This window comes from Vulpes lagopus, chromosome 3, assembly GCF_018345385.1.
Source record: "Vulpes lagopus strain Blue_001 chromosome 3, ASM1834538v1, whole genome shotgun sequence".
NCBI classification, from domain to species: Eukaryota; Metazoa; Chordata; class Mammalia; order Carnivora; family Canidae; genus Vulpes; species Vulpes lagopus.
The window spans coordinates 49,832,501-49,851,153 of record NC_054826.1 but is presented as its reverse complement, the minus strand read 5'-3'; the positions used below and the strand labels follow the sequence as shown (position 1 = coordinate 49,851,153).

Below are 18,653 nucleotides of genomic sequence, written 5' to 3'. Positions count from 1 at the left end.
AAAATAAAATAAAAATGAGTACCCACTATCACTGTGCCAAGTTTTATATCCTATATCACTGGAAACCTCTCAATCACTCTGAATGGGAATGATTACCCTCATTCTACAGATGAGGAATCTGAGTCTTAGAGAGCAGAAATGACCTCATAACCTCAACACAACTACTAAGAAGCAGAGCCAAATCTTGAATCTAAGCTTCTGGCTCAGATCCAAGTGCCACCCACAAGGAATGTCACCATTCAAGAATTAATCACACTCAAACCCTGATCTTGTGGCACCTGGCACACAAGAAAGGATCCATAAATACTGTTGAATGAATGAATCCTATCTCTAAAGAGACAAGTTGGCCAGATGGAGTCTGAATACTTAGTTGGGAACCTTCTCCCATTTCCCCTGCTTACCTCTCAACCCATACTCCACCTTTTTTGGGTTTGAGTCTTTCTCTGGGCCCTCAAAGTTTGGTAAGGGCCCAAACATAGGGTAAAATGTCAGTGCTCATAGGACGTTAGTGGTAGTATTGTCCAATCCCATTAACTCACAGATGGGGAGATGGAAGCCCAGAGAGCGGAAGGGATTTGCTACAGATCACACAGCAAGATTGGGTCAAAAGCAGGACTCTAGTAAGGAACTGCTCACTCTCAGACTAGGGCTCCTTCCACAGGATCAGATATCTTTTCCTTGTTGGGCATTTACTCTTCAGGGGCAGAATGGAAGGCGGACCAGTATGGCCTTAAATGCACCAGCCAGCCCACTAAGTCTATGATTGTCCAACTGCATGGCAGAGCATAGTGTGTGGTGAGATGAGAGACTCTCTGTATGGTCCTCTACAGGGGAGAGGGAGTTCTAGCTTCTACTCTGAGTGGAAACTAGACACCTAGGCTGGAATCTTTATAGAAGAGCTCCACACATCTGCCTCTGGGCCTGTCCTCTGTGGTCCAGAGGCCCAGCCCACTTCACTGCTCAGCACTCCTCATGACCTATACTCTCCACAAACAATGATCCTGATTCTGGGACCGAACTGGTGAGAATGGTGATAAGCAACAACAGTAATAACAACAGTCTTGCACTATCATCTACTCTGTCCTAGACACTGGGGTGAAACTCGACATACATTTTCTCATTTCACCCTTAAAACAGTTCTTAGTAGAAGAGATTATTGTCCTCATTTTAACAGTGAGGAAACAGAGGGACAGTGGTTAATAAACCTGCCCAGGGTCACACAGCAAGTAGTGGTAGAGTCAGGGTTCAAATTCAAGGTGTAGTACTATAATGCTTTCCCTTACATGCAGGGACACCAGCTTGCTTCTTGTTTGAGTGTGAGCAAGTCATTTCCGTGCTTTAAGACTGTCTCACCATCTGTGAGAACGGGCGTGATTTACTTTGAAGTAGAAAATTTGATACGTGCTCATGGTAAAAAAAAAAAAAAAAGGTATGAAAAATATGGAATGGAAATCTTCAAACAGGCTACCCCCCAACTCCTATCCCCCTACTTCCTCAACATTTAATGATTTCTTGTGCAGGTCCAAAATTGTTTTATGAATGATAAGTACAAAACATACACACAGACATGTTTCCACAAATGGGATGACTCCATGCCATGCTCTTTAAAGATGTTTTAACCGAGCTGTGTGTCTGTTGCTCCTCCCACATTAGCATAAGCAAGAATGCTTCATTCTCCTAGCAACCACTTAGTATTCCACATCCGTGCGCTAGAGTTCATCTAACCAGCCCAGTCGCATGGAACATTCCAGTTGTTCACAGTTTTTCTTTATATATAAGCCTTTGCATACTTGAAAAATATACCCATCAGGTAACTTCTTACCAATAGGAAACATACCAATTGATGGTACATATAGTTTAAGTTCTATAAACAATGTCAAAACACCCTCTGCAAAACATTGCACCAAATTATATAACCAATAAGAGTGTATTGAGAAGATCTGCTTTGCCTCGGTGCTAGCAACACTAGGCATTATCAAATGTTGTGCGGTGGGTTTGTTTGGTTGTTTTTTACCAATCTAATAGGTAAAAAGTTATCTTTTATTTAAAATTATATTTTTAAATTAAAAAGAGTTTGAAATAGGCTTAGTGGCCATATTTATATCTATTTGTTGGAATTGCCTGGTCAGAGTCTTTGCCCCAATTTGTGGTGATTTATAATCTGTCTCTTGCGAGTGTCTGAAGAGCAGAACAAGGGGGCTCTGTGAACCTCAAATCTGCAGAGATGTGCATTTTCTGCTGCTCCCTAGGGAATGGCTGAAAGTTCTCTGATCCTGTGCTTTAGGGAGGAAAAGAACCCTCTGATAAAGCCACAAGAGAAGCCAAGAAGGCACACAGGATGTGATGACAAGAGAGGCATCTCCTCTGGCCACACCTGTCCAGGTTCACCCTGTCAAATCCCTGTACCTTAGAAACCTCATTTCTGGCATGTTTCATTTTTACAGTCATCTTCTGAAATGCGAACTTCTGGACACATATTCTGGATGCCCAGTGAAATACATAAACTATATCAATAAAGCACCATCTGTGTTCCATAAGACAATTTTCATGCTTTTTCCTCACAATAGCCTGATAGGTAGATATTATGCTCATTTTACTGCTGGAAAAAACAACAAAGCCCAAAGATGCTAAGTGACTTACCTAAAGTCACACAGTAAGTAAATAGCTTAGCTGAGATCTGAACCCAGGCCTCTAGGACTGCAAAGCACATGTGGTTTACCATGTAAAATACAAAGTGTATCAAACCTCAATACTGGATACCCAAACATCTACAATCTTTTCTTCCCACAGGCAGGTAAGCCAATCTTATCCAGGACATGTAAAGACTTAGTAATCAGTAAAAAGGAAAGGGATATTTTCTCAGAGCTAGGTTGCTGGCTTGCCAAATACATGATTCATCTGTGGCTTTGCCAAGGTGGGGTTGTGCCCATTTGTGGCTTGCTTTCTACAGACCTGCCACCCATTAGTTGGCATCTCCCAGCACACCTGTGTGCAGATCTTGGCTGCACTGTTTTCTTTTGGGTGTCCTGGGACAGCATTTCACCTCTCTGAGTCTGTTTCTGCATCTGTAAAATGGCAATAATTGGTTGTAAGGTTGCAACCTTACAGATGGGTTGTAGGACATCTGGGTTACTGCAATCACTTAGATACACCAAAGGAAACAAGGCCCCAAAAGCATGTCCCTGAATTTGGTATCTGTAGGATGATATTCTGGCTTTTCAAGAGCTTATGTTCATGGGCTGTAAAAGTAACCCAACTGCTTAGATTCAAGTCTATTCCCACATCTGTCAAGTGGAGAAACTAAGCTCAGCTTTAGGCTCTGCAAGGGACAGGGAGCCTTGTTCAGCCAGCATTTCCCACTGCCCACTGCATGCCAGCCAGGATGCACAATGAGGCAGAGCCAGGGCCTTCAGGTCTAGTGGGCAAGTCTCCTCACAACCAACCAGACACCAAGTCAGCCTAAATCCACCCACCTCCCCATTCCCACTGCCTCTGCTCTAGTGCCCACCACCACCACCTCCTTCATAAGTGTGGCAGTGGTCTTCTAGGTGACCTCCCGCCTTTCAGTCTTTTCCCTTCTTCTACCACTCATGGTGGTCATGCTGCAGGAAATCCAGTCACTTCTGTCTTGGAGAAACTACTCTGGTGCTGCAAGGGGGCTACACTAGAAGGAATGAGGAAGAGGAGACCAGGAGATTCAGCATGAGTCCTTCATCCCTAGGGTGGCCCACAGCAGCCAGAGGAATCTTCCTTAAATAGAAATCTGATCCCATCACTCCTGCTTTAAAACACTTCAAAAATATACACTGAGTCTCCCATGAACTGGTGCCCACCTCACTTCATCTCTCAAATCTCTGCCTCTCACTCAGGGTGACCAGCCCACCTGCTTTCCTGCTATTTCTCCAACTCCCTCAATGCCTGTCCACATCCTGGACCCTATTTTCCTATTCCCTTTATCACCCATCTTCCAGGTCTCAAGCAGGGCTCCTTCCTCAGGATGACCTCCCCAACCAGTCTCCAACATAATTAGGCCTCTTGAGTCTTACCCTCTTTCACAGCTCTGTATTCTTTCCTAATAGCCTTTCTCGCAGCTTGTGTCTCTATATGGCTGTCTGTATAATGGATAATTTGAAGTCCCTCCTCCCCATTGGACTGAAAGCTTCATGAAAGCAGTGGCCACATCTGACTTTTTATGTCTGGATATGCATAGCCTGGTACAGTGCCTCACACATAGAAGGTGCCCAACAAGATGTGCTAGATGAGTGAGTGAGTAGATACCTTCCATGGTGATAAGTAAACCATAGGTATAATTATAGGTGGCTAGGGAAGGTGCTGCCATCTGAGCTAGGTTTTAGGAAGATCAGTACTGGCTTAACAGACAGGCAAGGGGTGACAAGGACATTCTAGGAAGAAGGAATAGCATGTTCAAGGAGGAGGGAGCATGAACCACCCTGGAAAGTGTGGAAAATTCTAAGGCAGAATTTCTCAACCTTGACACTGTTGATATTGGGGGCAGGATAATTCTTTCAGTTTGGAGGGGGGATGTGTCCTATGCACTGTGGGATATTTAGCAGCATTCCTAGCCTCTACCCACTAGATGCCAATAGTGCCCCCCCCTTAAAGTTTTCACAACCAAAAATGTCTCCAGACATTGTCAAATGTCCCTTGGAGGGAAAAATCATCCTCCACTTCTCTGGGTAGGTTTGACATGCTAGTGTTCAAGGTATAAGTGGGAGCAGTGGGAATAGAAGCCAATAGGGCAGATAAGGATTTCCCAAGGTAAATATTTGGGATTGTAGCCTGTGGAGATGACTGAAAAGGATTTCCATGGGAGAGAGACTCGGTCCCAACTCTGGGGATGCTCCCTCACAGGATGCAATGTGGAGGATTTGATTAGAATGATAGCAGAGGTGGGCGGCAGGCCCATCTCCTCTCCTGAGGCAGCCACCAACCCCTCCAATACTGGACAGGGAGGGAGCATTGGAGGTTAGGATGTTCTCTCTGGAGTATCATACCCAGACCCCACCAACTGGTCCAGGGAGTCCAAGGAGGAGTGTGGCCACAGATGAGGGGTATAGAGTTTGAGAAAGCACTCTTAGAGGTGGGAGGCTTCTTGTTATTGAGGGCAACACAGTGCAGTGGGGAAAACGGGTTTCAGTGCACTGGGATTCCAATGCTAGCTCTCTCATTTCATCTGGGAAGCTGGGGCAAGTCACTCCATTGATCTGAGAGCCTCAATTTCCCTATTAGGGAAACAGGTGCACTAAACTCCCTTTACAGGGCCATTGGGAAGATTAAGTGAAACAACAGCCATGAATGCCTTGTGTGGCCCATTCCCAGGCCAGCACAAGGACTTCAGACTTGCTCATTTCTCCATTTGGCCTCCAAAAAGGTTTTCCCCCTAAGGCTCACAGACTCCATACTAAAGCACATTTGGTGATCAACTCTAAAGATGATTAACAGTATCACACACCAAGCATACTCTGTATTTTACATTATAAAAAACCCATAATTTAACATTGGGGTCAAATATACTTCTTTCTGATGAACACTTTGGCTTCAAACACTCACCACCTGACTGGAACCTAACCAAAAAACTGATGACTGTGTCAGGACTCACATTCACCTTCCCTATGACCTGTGATCTGAGTCCCAATATTCTTATCCCCACTTTATAATGAGGAGACTGAGGCAATTTAGGAAACTCATTTCAAGTCATTAGCCAAGGTAAAAATAGTAAAAGTTGGGGCAGAGATGTGAACCCTCCTAGAGAAGTAGCTTTAGAGTCTATGCTGCTAACTATGCATTTGGAGGACCCATTTGGCTGCTTGAGTGGAATTCACTTCTAACACATCTGTTCTAATGTCAGGGTAAAATTTGTTTACTCTTGTAAATATTATAAAATCAAAATACTAGTATAGAAAATCACTACTAGAGTTTCCCACTCAGAGAAGAGAAGACAGAGGACTGAGGGAGAAGAAACAAGTCACACAAGTCTCACCATGGGTTGTTGGCAACTGAGCTCAAGCTAAAGCTCAAGTCTGTGGACTCCCAGGCCAGCTGGCTCCTTGTTCCTGCTGAAGTGGAAGTTTCTGGAACAACACTGCCTGGGTTCTGTGTTCCCTAGGGATTACCAGAATGCTCACTATGTGCTTTGGGAAGTTACTTTTACCACTCCATGCCTGAGTTTTGTCATTTTTAAAAATTGGATTAAAATAGCAATTCCCTTATTGGGTCTTAATAACTACTGAATGGGTGAAAAAGCGCATGCACACACATGTGCGCACATGTACATATGGCTTAGAACAGAATCTAATACTTAGGAAGCACTTGAAAATGATCATCATTATTCTTTTATAGTTACTGTTGTGCCAGGCACTTTACATATGAGGCCATATCTAACTTTGTTCGGACCACTGTTGAGGCCGGGATGATCATCCCTACTTCACAAGGGAGGAAATGGTGGTGCCTAGTAGGACGACTTTGTCATGAACATCAGAAAGAGTCTGTAATGTACCCCTGTGAGGATGTGTCCCTGTAGGGATTTGCATCTTTTGGGATGCGTTGTTTTCCCTTTCCATGCATGCAGGTCCTCAATATATTTGTCCTTCAGGTTTTGGGATAGCTTTTTGGTACATCTGGACTGGGAACTCAATGGTTATTGTGTCTTTTCCTCTCTAAAGAAGAGGAAGTCCTCGAAGGCAAAAGGATGGGATGGGGGGGTAAGGGGAGATACGTCTGGATGACTTGCAGTGTGTCTAAGGATAGGGGAGGGGTGATCTCACCACAATCCCTTTTCCTTGCACACCTTTTAGGAACATACAGATCTTCCAGGCTGTAGCTGTTGGCAGAAGGATAAAGAATCTTCCTGAAACCTCACAAAACCTCAAGAAAATATCCTCCTGCTCCTCCTCAATTTCTGTTATACCTGGGTTCAAATTCCAGCATTGCCACTTACTCCTTCTGTAAGCTTGAATAACTAACCAAATTTCTCTGATCCTTCGCCTTTTCACCTATAAATTTGAGTGCATAATCCCTGACTCCCCTGTGGAAATGTGCATCCAGCGCAGTGGTTCTCAACTTTGCACACATGAGTCACCTGGGGGGGATTTAATTAATACTGATGCCTGGGTGTCACCCCCAGAGCTCTGACATAATTGTTCTGGGGAGTAGCCTAGATATCAGGATTTTAAAAGGCCCCCACAGGTGATTCTAATATGCAACTAAAAACTAAGAGCATCTGCTATATGCGTAGCAGATACCTAATTAATACATTAATACTGTTTTTTTTTCACATTTCTTTAGTGTTAGGTCCTGTTCACATTTTATTTTTAAAAGCTTTATCAGGGATCCCTGGGTGGCGCAGCGGTTTGGCGCCTGCCTTTGGCCCAGGGCACGATCCTGGAGACCCGGGATCGAATCCCACGTCGGGCTCCCGCTGCATGGAGCCTGCTTCTTCCTCTGCCTGTGTCTCTGCCTCTCTCTCTATCTCTCTGTGACTATCATAAATAAATAAATAAATTAAAAAAAAATAAAAGCTTTATCAGTCTCACAGGATGGCTCAAAGATTCTTTATTTCTGCCACCCCCATACACATTCTCATATTGACAATCTCCGCACTTTCAAAACAGATGACTCAATCCCCAGCCAATCATCCAGGCCCTTTATCTAGCTTTGGCTCCTCTTCTGTTCATTGGATAGAGCCAATTGGTTAAGACACACAATGCCCTCCTGGAGATGCCAATGAGAAAATCAAATAGATGGAATGATCCATTGTTTGCTCTTCAGCCAGGGAACTCCATCATTTACCTCCAAATCTATCTCTTGCAGTATGCAAAAGCTCACATTATAAAATCTCAAGTTCTTTCAACTGGATCTCACACAATAATGTTTCTCCCAGCTCTGTCCATGGGATAACTTTTGTTTCCGTGCCCACCTTTATATAAATGCCCACCTCCATTCTTCATGGACTACTCCCATGTCAGGAGATGTGCCATCAGCCAGTCATTCATTTCCAGCCACGCCTCCCTAAAGACGCTCTACTCTAGTCATGCTATTTCTCAAAAGCTCTCCATGCTTTGCATATGTCTTAAATGTCTTTTCCTCCTATGGTCTATATGGAAGGTTTTTACTCACCTTTACAAGCCAAATTCAAATGTTCTTTTCTGCAGGTTACCTAACCTGTTCCTTCCAGTCCCCTCCCACCCCAACAGAATGTAATTGTTTTCACTCTTATGCTCTCATAACCTGTGAAATTCTCAGGTATAACATTTACCCTGATGCATTATATTATGCATTATACAGAGTAGGGATTTTGTAATTTGTCTTTTCATAACTTGTAGCACAGGGATACAGCCTTAGCAGGTGCAAACTAAATGCTTGTTGGACTGCATCCAATTCTCTGTCCTCAAATCTATACCACTGAATTCCTGAAACACCTCCCCCAAATAATCAAGACAATTTTCTCTGTCATCATCTACAAGCTTATTAGTATTCATCTGCTATGATAAAACTTTAACAAAGAAAGGTGAATTGTCTTGCCCATGTACGTATATGTGAACAAAAACTGAGTAAACACTTACCATAAACCTGAAATAACACAAGAGATGTCATGTCTCTGAAAGGAATGACTACATTTTATAGGAAAGGAGACATATTTGGCTGAGGGTATGAGAGGATTTGGGGAGGTGGAATTTTTGCTGCTTTATTTCCTGAGATGGGAGGTGGGGAGCATGAGGGTCTGATGGGGAAAAGAGCAACTGCTTTACCTTTTCCGGAGCAGGCAGCTGTAAGTGGTTAACCTCCAAAGGAGTGATGAGAGGGACGGTCTGGAAGCCATCCTCAACCGAAGGCGGCTTGGTTCCCTTCTCACTGGGGTTACTGTTCAGCTTCACCATCCTTATGCCTTTCTTCCCAGACCTAAGACAAGCAGTGGAGTTCTAGTTACAGTGGGAGGTGAGGCAGGGAAAGAGAAGGCTGATGACAGAGAAAACAGCAGCGTCCTCAACGGGTCCACTCGGCTTTCAGTGTAGAGATCAGTCATCTATCTATCCTCTGCTAGATTTCTTGACATGAAACTCATTATCCAGTAAAACTTCTTTCATCATCAAAATATGCCACCTTCCCATGGGGTTCTATAGCCCTCAAATTCAGGAAACTCAAGGAAAATCCCAGACTTACACAAACAATATACAAGCTTTCAAAAAAAAAAAAAACAAGACATTAGAGCTAATACAGTTATATAACCTCAGCAAAAAGCTAATTCTTACTGAAAAATTAAATCCTATTATTCTGGGTCACCCTGCTGTATGATAAATTTCACCTTACCACCACACCTTACCCCCTTGCTATTTTATTATGCTAGCTTTTCTTCAGCCATCTCCCTAAAACACAATAAATACATTAAATGTCTCTATGTGTACTGTACCCTTTCACATGAAATGTAAGTGGTACAGGAGAGACAATTTCATAAAACAAAACAAAACAAAAAGGTTGGCTTGAACCTGATTCTGTTATTCAGCCATGGAATGCCTCCATTTCCTCAATAGTGAAGGGCCTTTTTTTTTTTTTTTTTTTTTTTTTTTTGCTTCCATGGAAAGTTAGCAACCCCCATATTGCAAGATTGCCAACTAAATAAACAAATCACATTTATTTCTCTCAAGCTCCCTTGGAAGTCAAACGGTGCTCCCACCCCACCCTTATGAAGCCCATACAACTGAATTTCTCTTGTCAATCCTGCTGATGGAACATTATTAGGCAAAATCGGATTGTTGTGGAGGTGAAAGGGATGGTAAAGGGTCGGAGGATATTAAGGAGTGATTATAGCAAAAACAAATGCCTACTTACTGTGCTGCACTCTTGGGGGGTCAGAGCGGATTCAAGCCAATTTGAAGAGGAGGAGGACGACCAGGAGTCCTCCCTCCTCAGCCCGAGCTTGTGGTGCTGAAAGGACAGCGCCTTGCCTGTGTCTGGATTGGGAGTTTCTGAGAGCGAGGCGCGAGCGAGAGGAAGAGCTCCTGGCAGCTGCCTGCCTGCTCCCTCGCTCGCACCCCCTCCCACCGGGGAACGGGCTCCCACACCATCTGTCATCTGGCACCACCTGCTGTTTCTCATGCATGGCCACAACCAGGGCATGAGACAAAATGGTTTCAAGAAAGTGGGAGGGATTCTGGCAATAATAATAATAATAACAACAACAACCATATAATAAGCAATCTTTCAGTCTTTAGAAAAAAAGAGGAAGGAGACATATTCATTAGGAGAAGGGACCACCTTTTAAAATCTTCCAGAGCAATATTATAAAACCCAAAATAGTTCAGTACCTGCACTGTGCTCTGACCTGAAGTAAAGGGGAAACTATATTTATTGAGTATATCCCATGAAGCGGGCACTTTTCCAGGCTCTTTCAGACTATTTCCTTCATTTGCAAAATGTGATAGGGTTAGTGTGAGGTGTGAATGTGATAACAGCTCAGAGGCACATGGCTAGCACTGCATGTGAGAAGCTACTATTCTCACAATACCACCATAATCACACAGGTCAGCTAAGGTTGCACAGCTGGTATAGCATCATGAGCTGGAATTTGAGCCTGGATCCATAGCCACTGATGTTTTCATGCAGTTCACAACTTTTTATGGCTTCCAAGTTGGTGTCTGGAATCAGGGGAGGAGAAGTCCTAGTGTCAGCTCTATGAAGTTCTGACTGTGGAGATCTTGGACATTTTATATTCCCTCTCCAAGCCTCCATTTCTTTATCTCTGATATGGGAATAATAATACCTTCCTTGCAGACTGGTTGTGAATAAGATGAAACTGTGCTCAGGGAAACCTCTTTTAACTCAGAGACAGGGTTCTGAATGGCTGAATTATTTCACCTCTGGGGATTGCCCTTACACTCTTGGAATCCTTTGAGATTAAGACTACTGCCACAGGTTTCTCCTCTGTGATTCAAATCACTGTTGGTCACTTATCCCCAGCTGCAGTGATGTTTATGATGCACGTCATAAGATCCAGTGGTTTTGGTATTAGTAATAGCATTCTCTTTCACTTTCAAAAATATCCTGGTTCCCATGATAAATTGTTTGGTCACCTAAATTAGTGCTCACATGATGAGCATACACTCTACTGGCTAAAAAGCCAGAAGAAAACATGCTTTTATCTGTATTGTTCAGTAATGAAATGGACATGTATGTGCATGTATGCGTGTGTATGTATGTATGTGTGTGTGTGTGTGTGTGTGTGTGTAAACAGAAATGCTTCTGAGACAGTAAAGTCTATAACATATCAGAGCTGTACAGGGTACTATCAATAGAGGTATGTATATATGTGAGAGGAAGTTACTCTAATATTAGTTTCTCATTTTCTCCTTTCCAAAGACCAAGATGATTTTCAGGTGCAAGCATAATCTGAGGAAAACACAATGTAGACACCTACATGGAGTCAATTGTGAACATTTTTGTTCAATTTAATTATTTCTGCCTCCAGAGGGGGAAAAAAAACCTTCGCACAGCTATGGGTGATTCACAAGCAGAAATCAACACTTTAATAACTCCAAGCCTATCCTGATAGTTTAGTTAAAAAAAAAAAAGGGGGGGGGTCCAGGAGAAGTGTCTGTCTCATGGCAATAAGAAATCCAAGCTTTTGGGTAAGTGAAGCCAGGAGAGAGGCTGCAGGAAGAAATAGGGGGCTGGAGTGATGTGAGAAAATCCCTTATGGGAGAATATGATATTGAAAGGTGCTTAATATAATAGACTATTATTCTCCTATTGAGTTCTGGGAAACATGCTTGACAGTGAAAACACAAATAGGACATTTTTATGAGGTTTTCCGTGTGTATATGTAATATATAGGATAACTGCAACAAAAAGAAGAGAATATAAAGGGGCCACTACAGTAGTAATGTATCTCTACTCTACATGGTAAATTACTGATTCTCACTGAACAGTGAAAAATTAGTTATGTCTATTCCCCATAATAACCAAAAATATACAGAGATAAGGTCAAAACTGCAATAAAGAAATATAAATGGAATACTAAAAAAAAATAAATAAATCCAAAAAAGGCAGAAAGGAAAAACAACAACAACAAAAACAAAGGAAATAAGCAGAAAACAAATAATGAAATAGTAGACTAAATCCAAACTTAACATTATCATCCAGAGTTCATAGTCTACATTAGAGCTCACTCTTGGTGTTGTACATTCTATGGATTTAGACAAATGTGTAATGTCTCCACCATCAGACTATCACACAGAATAGGTCACTCTGCTGTAAAATCCTCTGTGCTCCACCTGTTTATCCTTCCCACTCCCCTAATCCTTAGCAACCACCGATCTTTTTATTGTCTCCATAGTTTTGTCTTTCCAGAATGTCATGTAGTTGGAATCATATCATAAGTTGCATTTTATTATGTGAAAGAACCAATCTTTCACATAGTAAAATGCATTTATGTGTCCTCCATGTCTTTTCATGGCCTGCTAGATCATCTTTTTTTTAGCACTGAATAAGATTCCATTGTCTGGGTGTTCCACAGTTTATCCACTCACCTACTAAAGGACATTGTAGTTGCCTCCACATTTTGGGAATTATGAATGTGGCTGCTAAAAACATTTGTGTGCAGGTTTTTGTGTGGACATAAATTCCCGACTCCTTTACGGAAAAACAAAGGAGTCCAATTCCTGTATCATGTGATAAGAGTATGTTCAGTTTTATAAGAAACTGCCAAACTCTGTTCCAAAGTGTACCATTATGCATTATGCATTCTCATTCATGCAATGAATGAGAATTCCTATTACTCCATATCCTTGCCAACATTTGGTATTGCCAAGTCTCTTGAATTTGGCCATTTTAATAGGTACAGAGTAGTATCTCATCGTTGTTTAATTTTCATCTCCATGATGACATATGATGTGGAAATTCTCATTTGCTTATTTGCCATCTATATATCCTCTTTAGTTAAGTGTCTATTAAGGTCTTTGGCTCATTTTTAAAAATAGGTTTTCTTATTGTTGAGTTTTAAGAATTCTTGTATATTTTGGGTAATAGTCCCTTATAAAAAAAAAAACATATCTTTTGCAAATACTTTCTCCCAGTCTGTGGCTAATCTTTTCATCCTTTCGAGAGTATCTTCTGCAGAGCAGAATTTTTTTTTAATATTGATAAAGTCCAGTTTATCAATTATTTCTTCCATGGTTCATGCCTTTGCTGTTGAATCTAAAACACCACCACCAAACACAAGGTCATCTAGATTTTCTCTTATGTTATCTTCCAGGAATTTTATAGTTTTGCATTTTACATTTAGGTCTGTGATCCATTTTGAGCTTATCTTTGTAAAGTGTGAAAGGTCTGCATCTAGATTATTTTGCATGTGGACATTCAATTGTTCCAGCATCATTTGTCGAAAAGACTCTCTTCTGTCCATTGAATTGTCTTTGCTCTTTATCAAAGATTGATTGACTATATTTAGGTTTATTTCTGGGTTCTCTATTTTGTTCTCTTGGTCTATTCTTTCTCCAATAACACATTGTCTTGATTATTGAAGATTTATAATAAGTCTTGAAGTCAGATAGTGTGAGTCTTCCAACTTTGTTCTTTTTTTTTTTTAAATTTTTATTTATTTATTAGTCACACACACAGAGAGAGAGAGAGAGAGAGAGAGAGAGAGAGAGAGAGGCAGAGACACAGGCAGAGGGAGAAGCAGGCTCCATGCACTGGGAGCCCGATGTGGGATTCGATCCCGGGTCTCCAGGATCGCGCCCTGGGCCAAAGGCAGGCGCTAAACCGCTGCGCCACCCAGGGATCCCCCAACTTTGTTCTTCTTTTTCAATATTGTATTGACTATTCTGGATATTTTGCCTCTCTATACAAACGTAAGCATTAATTAGTTGATATCCATAAAATAACTTGCTCGGATTTTTATTGAAATTACATTGGTCCTATAGATCAATAGAAAATCTGGCATCTTGGGAAAAATTGACACATTTACAATATTGAGTCTTTTCTATCCATGAACATGGAATATCCCTCCATTTATTGAGATCTTCTTTGATTTCTTTCATCATATTCTTGTTTTCCTCATATATTTGATATATTTTGTTAGATTATTCTTTAGTATTTAATTTTTTTGGTGGTACAGTAAATGGTATTGCATTTTTAATTACAAATTCTACTTACTCATTGCTGGTGTATAGGAAAGCATCTGACCTTTGTATATTAACCTTGTATCCTGCAACTTTGCTATAACTACTTATTAGTTCCAAGAGTTTTGTTGTTGATTCTTTCAGATTTTCTACAGAAACTATCATGTCATCTATGAACAGTTTTATTTCTTCCTTCCCAATATGTATTCCTTTTATTTTCTCTCCATGCCTTTATTGAATTTTATAGGACTTCCTATAAAGTCCTATGTTTAGTTTCAGTGTGACACTGAAACATAGTAATAAGATATCCTTGCCTTGTTCTTGATCTTAGTAGGCAAATTTCCAGTTTTTTGCCATTAAGTGTGATGTTAGCTGTTGGGTTTTTTTTTTTTACAATGTTCTTTATCAAGTTAAGAAGTTCCTCTCTTGTCAAAACTTTTTAATCAGGGATCCCTGGGTGGCGCAGCGGTTCGGCGCCTGCCTTTGGCCCAGGGCGCGATCCTGGAGACCCGGGATCGAATCCCATATCAGGCTCCCGGTGCATGGAGCCTGCTTCTCCCTCTGCCTGTGTCTCTGCCTCTCTCTCTCTCTCTGTGACTATTATAAATAAATAAAAATAAAAAAAAAAACTTTTTAATCATAAATGGGTGTTGAATCTTGTCAGATGCTTTTTCTGTACCTATTGAAGTGAATATGCAATTTTTCTTCTTTAGCCTATTAATGTGATGGATTACATTAAGTGATTTCCAAAAGTTGAAGCAGCCTTGCATACCTGGGAATAAATGATTGCATATATAATTAGTTGTGTGTATAATTGTTTTTATACATTATTGGATTCATTTTGCTAATATTTTGTTGAGGAGTTTTGCATCTATAATCATGAAAGATATTAGTCTGTAGTTTTCTTTTGTAATTTCTTTGTCTGATTTTGCTATTACGGTAATGCTGGACTTACGGAATGAGTTAGGATGTTTACCCTTTGCTCCTATCTTCTGAAAAGATAGATAATTGACATGATTTCTTCCTTTAGTGTTTGGTAGAAATCATCAGTGAATCCATCTGGGCCTGGTGCTTTCTGTTTTGAAAGGTTATTAATTATTTATTCCATTTCTTTAGGAAATACAGATTTATTCAGATTGTCTATTTCCTTTTGCGTGAATTTTGGCAGAGTGTGTCTTTTATGGAATTGGTCCATTTTATTTACATTATTAAATGTGTGGGCATAATATTTGTTCATAGTACCCCTGTATTATCCTTTTAATGTATATGGAATTATGGTAATGTCTCCTCTTTCTTTTATGATATTAATAATTTATGTCCTCCCTCTTCTTTTTTTTTCAGTTAGCCTGGTCAAAATCTTTTCAAAAACCACCTCTTAGTTTTATTGATTTTCCTTACTGATTTCCTTTCACTTTACCTCTCCAGATATGTATTGGTCCTGTTTTCGCTCTTCTTTTCTGGGATGCTAATTACATGTATGTCAGACCTTTCCCCAACATCTCCTATGGCCTTTTCTGTATTGTCCACCTGTTTTTCTTTTTCTTCTTTATGCTTTAACCTAGATATTTTCTATATGAACTACCTTTCAATTCTCTAATCTATTATTAGAAGTTTTTTTGTTGTTGTTGTTGTTGTTAACTTGTACAATTTACTGGTAAATTGTCTATTGAGTTAGTTAATTTTAGTTATTTAGAGATAGTCTTAATAGTTCTTCTTGTAGGTTTCGGGTCTTTGGTGATATTTTGCATTTTGTCACTGCTTCCTTAATAATACAATTCACAAATATTTTAAAGTTTGTGTTTGATAATTCTAGTATCCAGATCACATATAGATCTGGGTCTATTACCTTTTTCTTCTCCCTTAGTTGACTTTGACATGCCTGTTATTTTTTTATTAATTATTTTACGCTATGTATGAAAAAATTATAGAGGCTCTAAATTACATGATATTCCTAAAAAGATAATTTAATTTTATTCAGACAGGTAGTTAAATAGGGGCAAATTCATTTTGATCCAATTAGGGATTGAGGTAATTAGAGGCTAGGTTTCAGTTCTTGTAAGATCTGGTCTATTTGGGGTTTTAACAGTCCCTTGGGGCTCTCAAATGAAAACCTAGGGTGTTAATCAGCCCTTCCTCCATGCCAAACACTGACCTCCAGTTGTTTCTCTGTAGCACCATGAGGCTTCAAAGGTTCAATTTAGTTTCTTAGCCTCTTCATATCCATTTTATATTTGGGTCATCAGTTTCTAGGACAGATTAGAAATCAGAAAATATCTTGAAGGAAAATATGGAAGAAAATACTGGGCTCTCTTCCCAGCAGTTCCCTTTTCTCTAGGATCTTATTCCTTCCAGTCCTGGATATTTTTGTAGCAAACAACTCCAAAGTTTGTCTCCCCAGCTCCAAGAGACTGATGAGAGCTCTAGACCATTGCCTTCTGCTAAGCTTCTAAGTATTTCATTAAGAATTAGTAGTGTGAAGGGGGAAAGCACTGAAAATTTAGGGTTTGCGCCAATCTATTATGAATTCTCTCTAGAACCCTAGCACCTCAAGTCCTTGCTTCACTGGTCCCTTTCCTTCAAACAGCTGTTTTATTTGTCTTATTTTTAATCAACACACTTTATTTTTTTAAAGCAGTTTCAGGTTTACAGAAAAACTGAAAGTGCAAAGTTCCCAAATACTCCTGCCACCACCCACCCTATGCAAACACACATACAGTTTCTCTTATTATTAACATCTCACATTAGTGTGGAACACTAATTTCAATTGATGAGCCACTATTGATATATTATCATTAAGTAAAATCCATAGTTTACATATTAGGGTTTACTTTGTATCGTACACTATTAATTTTGGCAAATGTATAATGTATCCATTAATGATATGCATATAATACATTTATCATTACAATATCACACAGAATAATTTCAAAGCCCTAAACATCCCTTGTGCTCTACCTATTCATCCTTCCCTTCTTCCCTCCAAACCCCTGCCAACCATTGATTATATTTGCCTTTTTCAGAATGTCACATAGTTGGAATCATACATTATATTGCCTTTCAGATAGGCTCCTTTCACTTAGCAATATGCACTTGAGGGTCCTTCATGTCTTTTCATGACTTAATTGCTCATTAGTTTTTACCATTGAATAGTATTCCATTGTTTGGATGTACCACAATTTATTTATTCACTTACTCAATGAAAGACATCTTGATTGCTTTCAAGTTTTAGCAATTATGAATAAGACTACTTTAAACGTGTGTAGGGGCCGGGCCGGCCGCGAAGGCGCGGTCCCCAGCCCCAGTAAAAAAAATAAATAAAAAATAAAAATAAATAAACATGTGTGTACATGTTTTTATGTAAACATAAAACAATTCATTTGGGTAAATACCAAGGAAAGGGAATGAAGAGTATGATCAGTTTTGTAAAAAACTGCCAAGTTAAAAAAACAAAAAACAAAATACTGCCAAGTTCTTCCAATGTATTTGTATTATTTTGCAACCCCAGTAGTAATGAATGAGAGTTCTTATTGCTCCACAACCTTACTAGCATTTAGTGTTGTCCGTGTTTTGGCTTTTAGCCAGTTCAAAAGTGTAGAGTAGTATCTCATTGCTTCAAATAGCTGTTTTCTATTTTAGCCAAAATTTTAGTTGTTCTCAGTTTAGAAGTATTGCTAAAATAAGCTTCTCCATCATACCAAACAAGAATTTGAGACTTGCCCTCTCAGGTCCTAAGTTCAAAATTCCCAGAGAAGGGCTCTGATGGGCCCTAGTAGACTCCAGAGCCCACTCCTAACAAGGAAAATGAAATTTGAAAGAGATGACAACTTCCATCCAAACCATGTGGTTAATGTGGACAAAAGTACTTCTTAGAAGAAGGAAGGGAGCATTTCCAAAAAGTGAGAACAAGTGCTGATCACTCAAAACAACAATTTCATACTGAAGAGGTTAAACTTTATCAACTTCACCCTTAACCTACTAATGTACCCTTAAGACAGTGTATTGACATTGTCCTGGATGAAACAAAGAAATAATTATTATTTTGAACATTATGTGACAATTCTAGGTGTCTTGCACCATAAGTTACTTATAAAGAATATGTTTAAATCATCCATATTTTTAGTATAATGTCATAGGCATTTTTTTCACCTATAAATGTCTTGGTATTTATTGTTTCTATGAGTTTGCAACTATTTTCCTTAATAATTGTGGAAATTAAGGACACAGTCTTTAGAGCCAGACTGCCTGGGGTCAAATCCCAGCTTTGTCACTTGCTAGATTTCTGGTCTTGAGTAAGTTACTTAACTTCTCTGTGCCTCAGTTTCCTCATCATAACTTCAGGATACTGCTAATACTTACTTACTACATAGGGTCATTATAAGGAGTTAATATATGCAAAGTGCTTAAAACAATACCTGTAAGTGCAAAACAAATATTTATTCATATTATTCAATTATTAGATACATTTTTTAAAAATCTAGCTCCTATGTTAATCAATTTTTAGTTTCCTCATTTATACTT

General features: G+C 39.9%; 1 protein-coding gene across 5 annotated transcripts in view; it reads right to left on the bottom strand.

The window, feature by feature from the left end:
* Positions 1-18,653, bottom strand: part of NSG2 (neuronal vesicle trafficking associated 2) — a 100,613-nt gene that overhangs the window by 48,942 nt on the left and 33,018 nt on the right. For 2 of the 5 annotated variants that reach the window (XM_041748770.1, XM_041748769.1), the window contains one exon: positions 8,769-8,919. In XM_041748770.1, the coding sequence (XP_041604704.1) occupies positions 8,769-8,897 (129 nt within the window). In that variant the 5' untranslated portion in view covers positions 8,898-8,919. Of the gene's footprint in view, positions 1-8,768; positions 8,920-9,846; positions 12,085-16,287; positions 17,342-18,653 lie in introns of those variants that run through there. The other 3 variants (XM_041748772.1, XM_041748767.1, XM_041748768.1) reach the window with 3 other exon arrangements.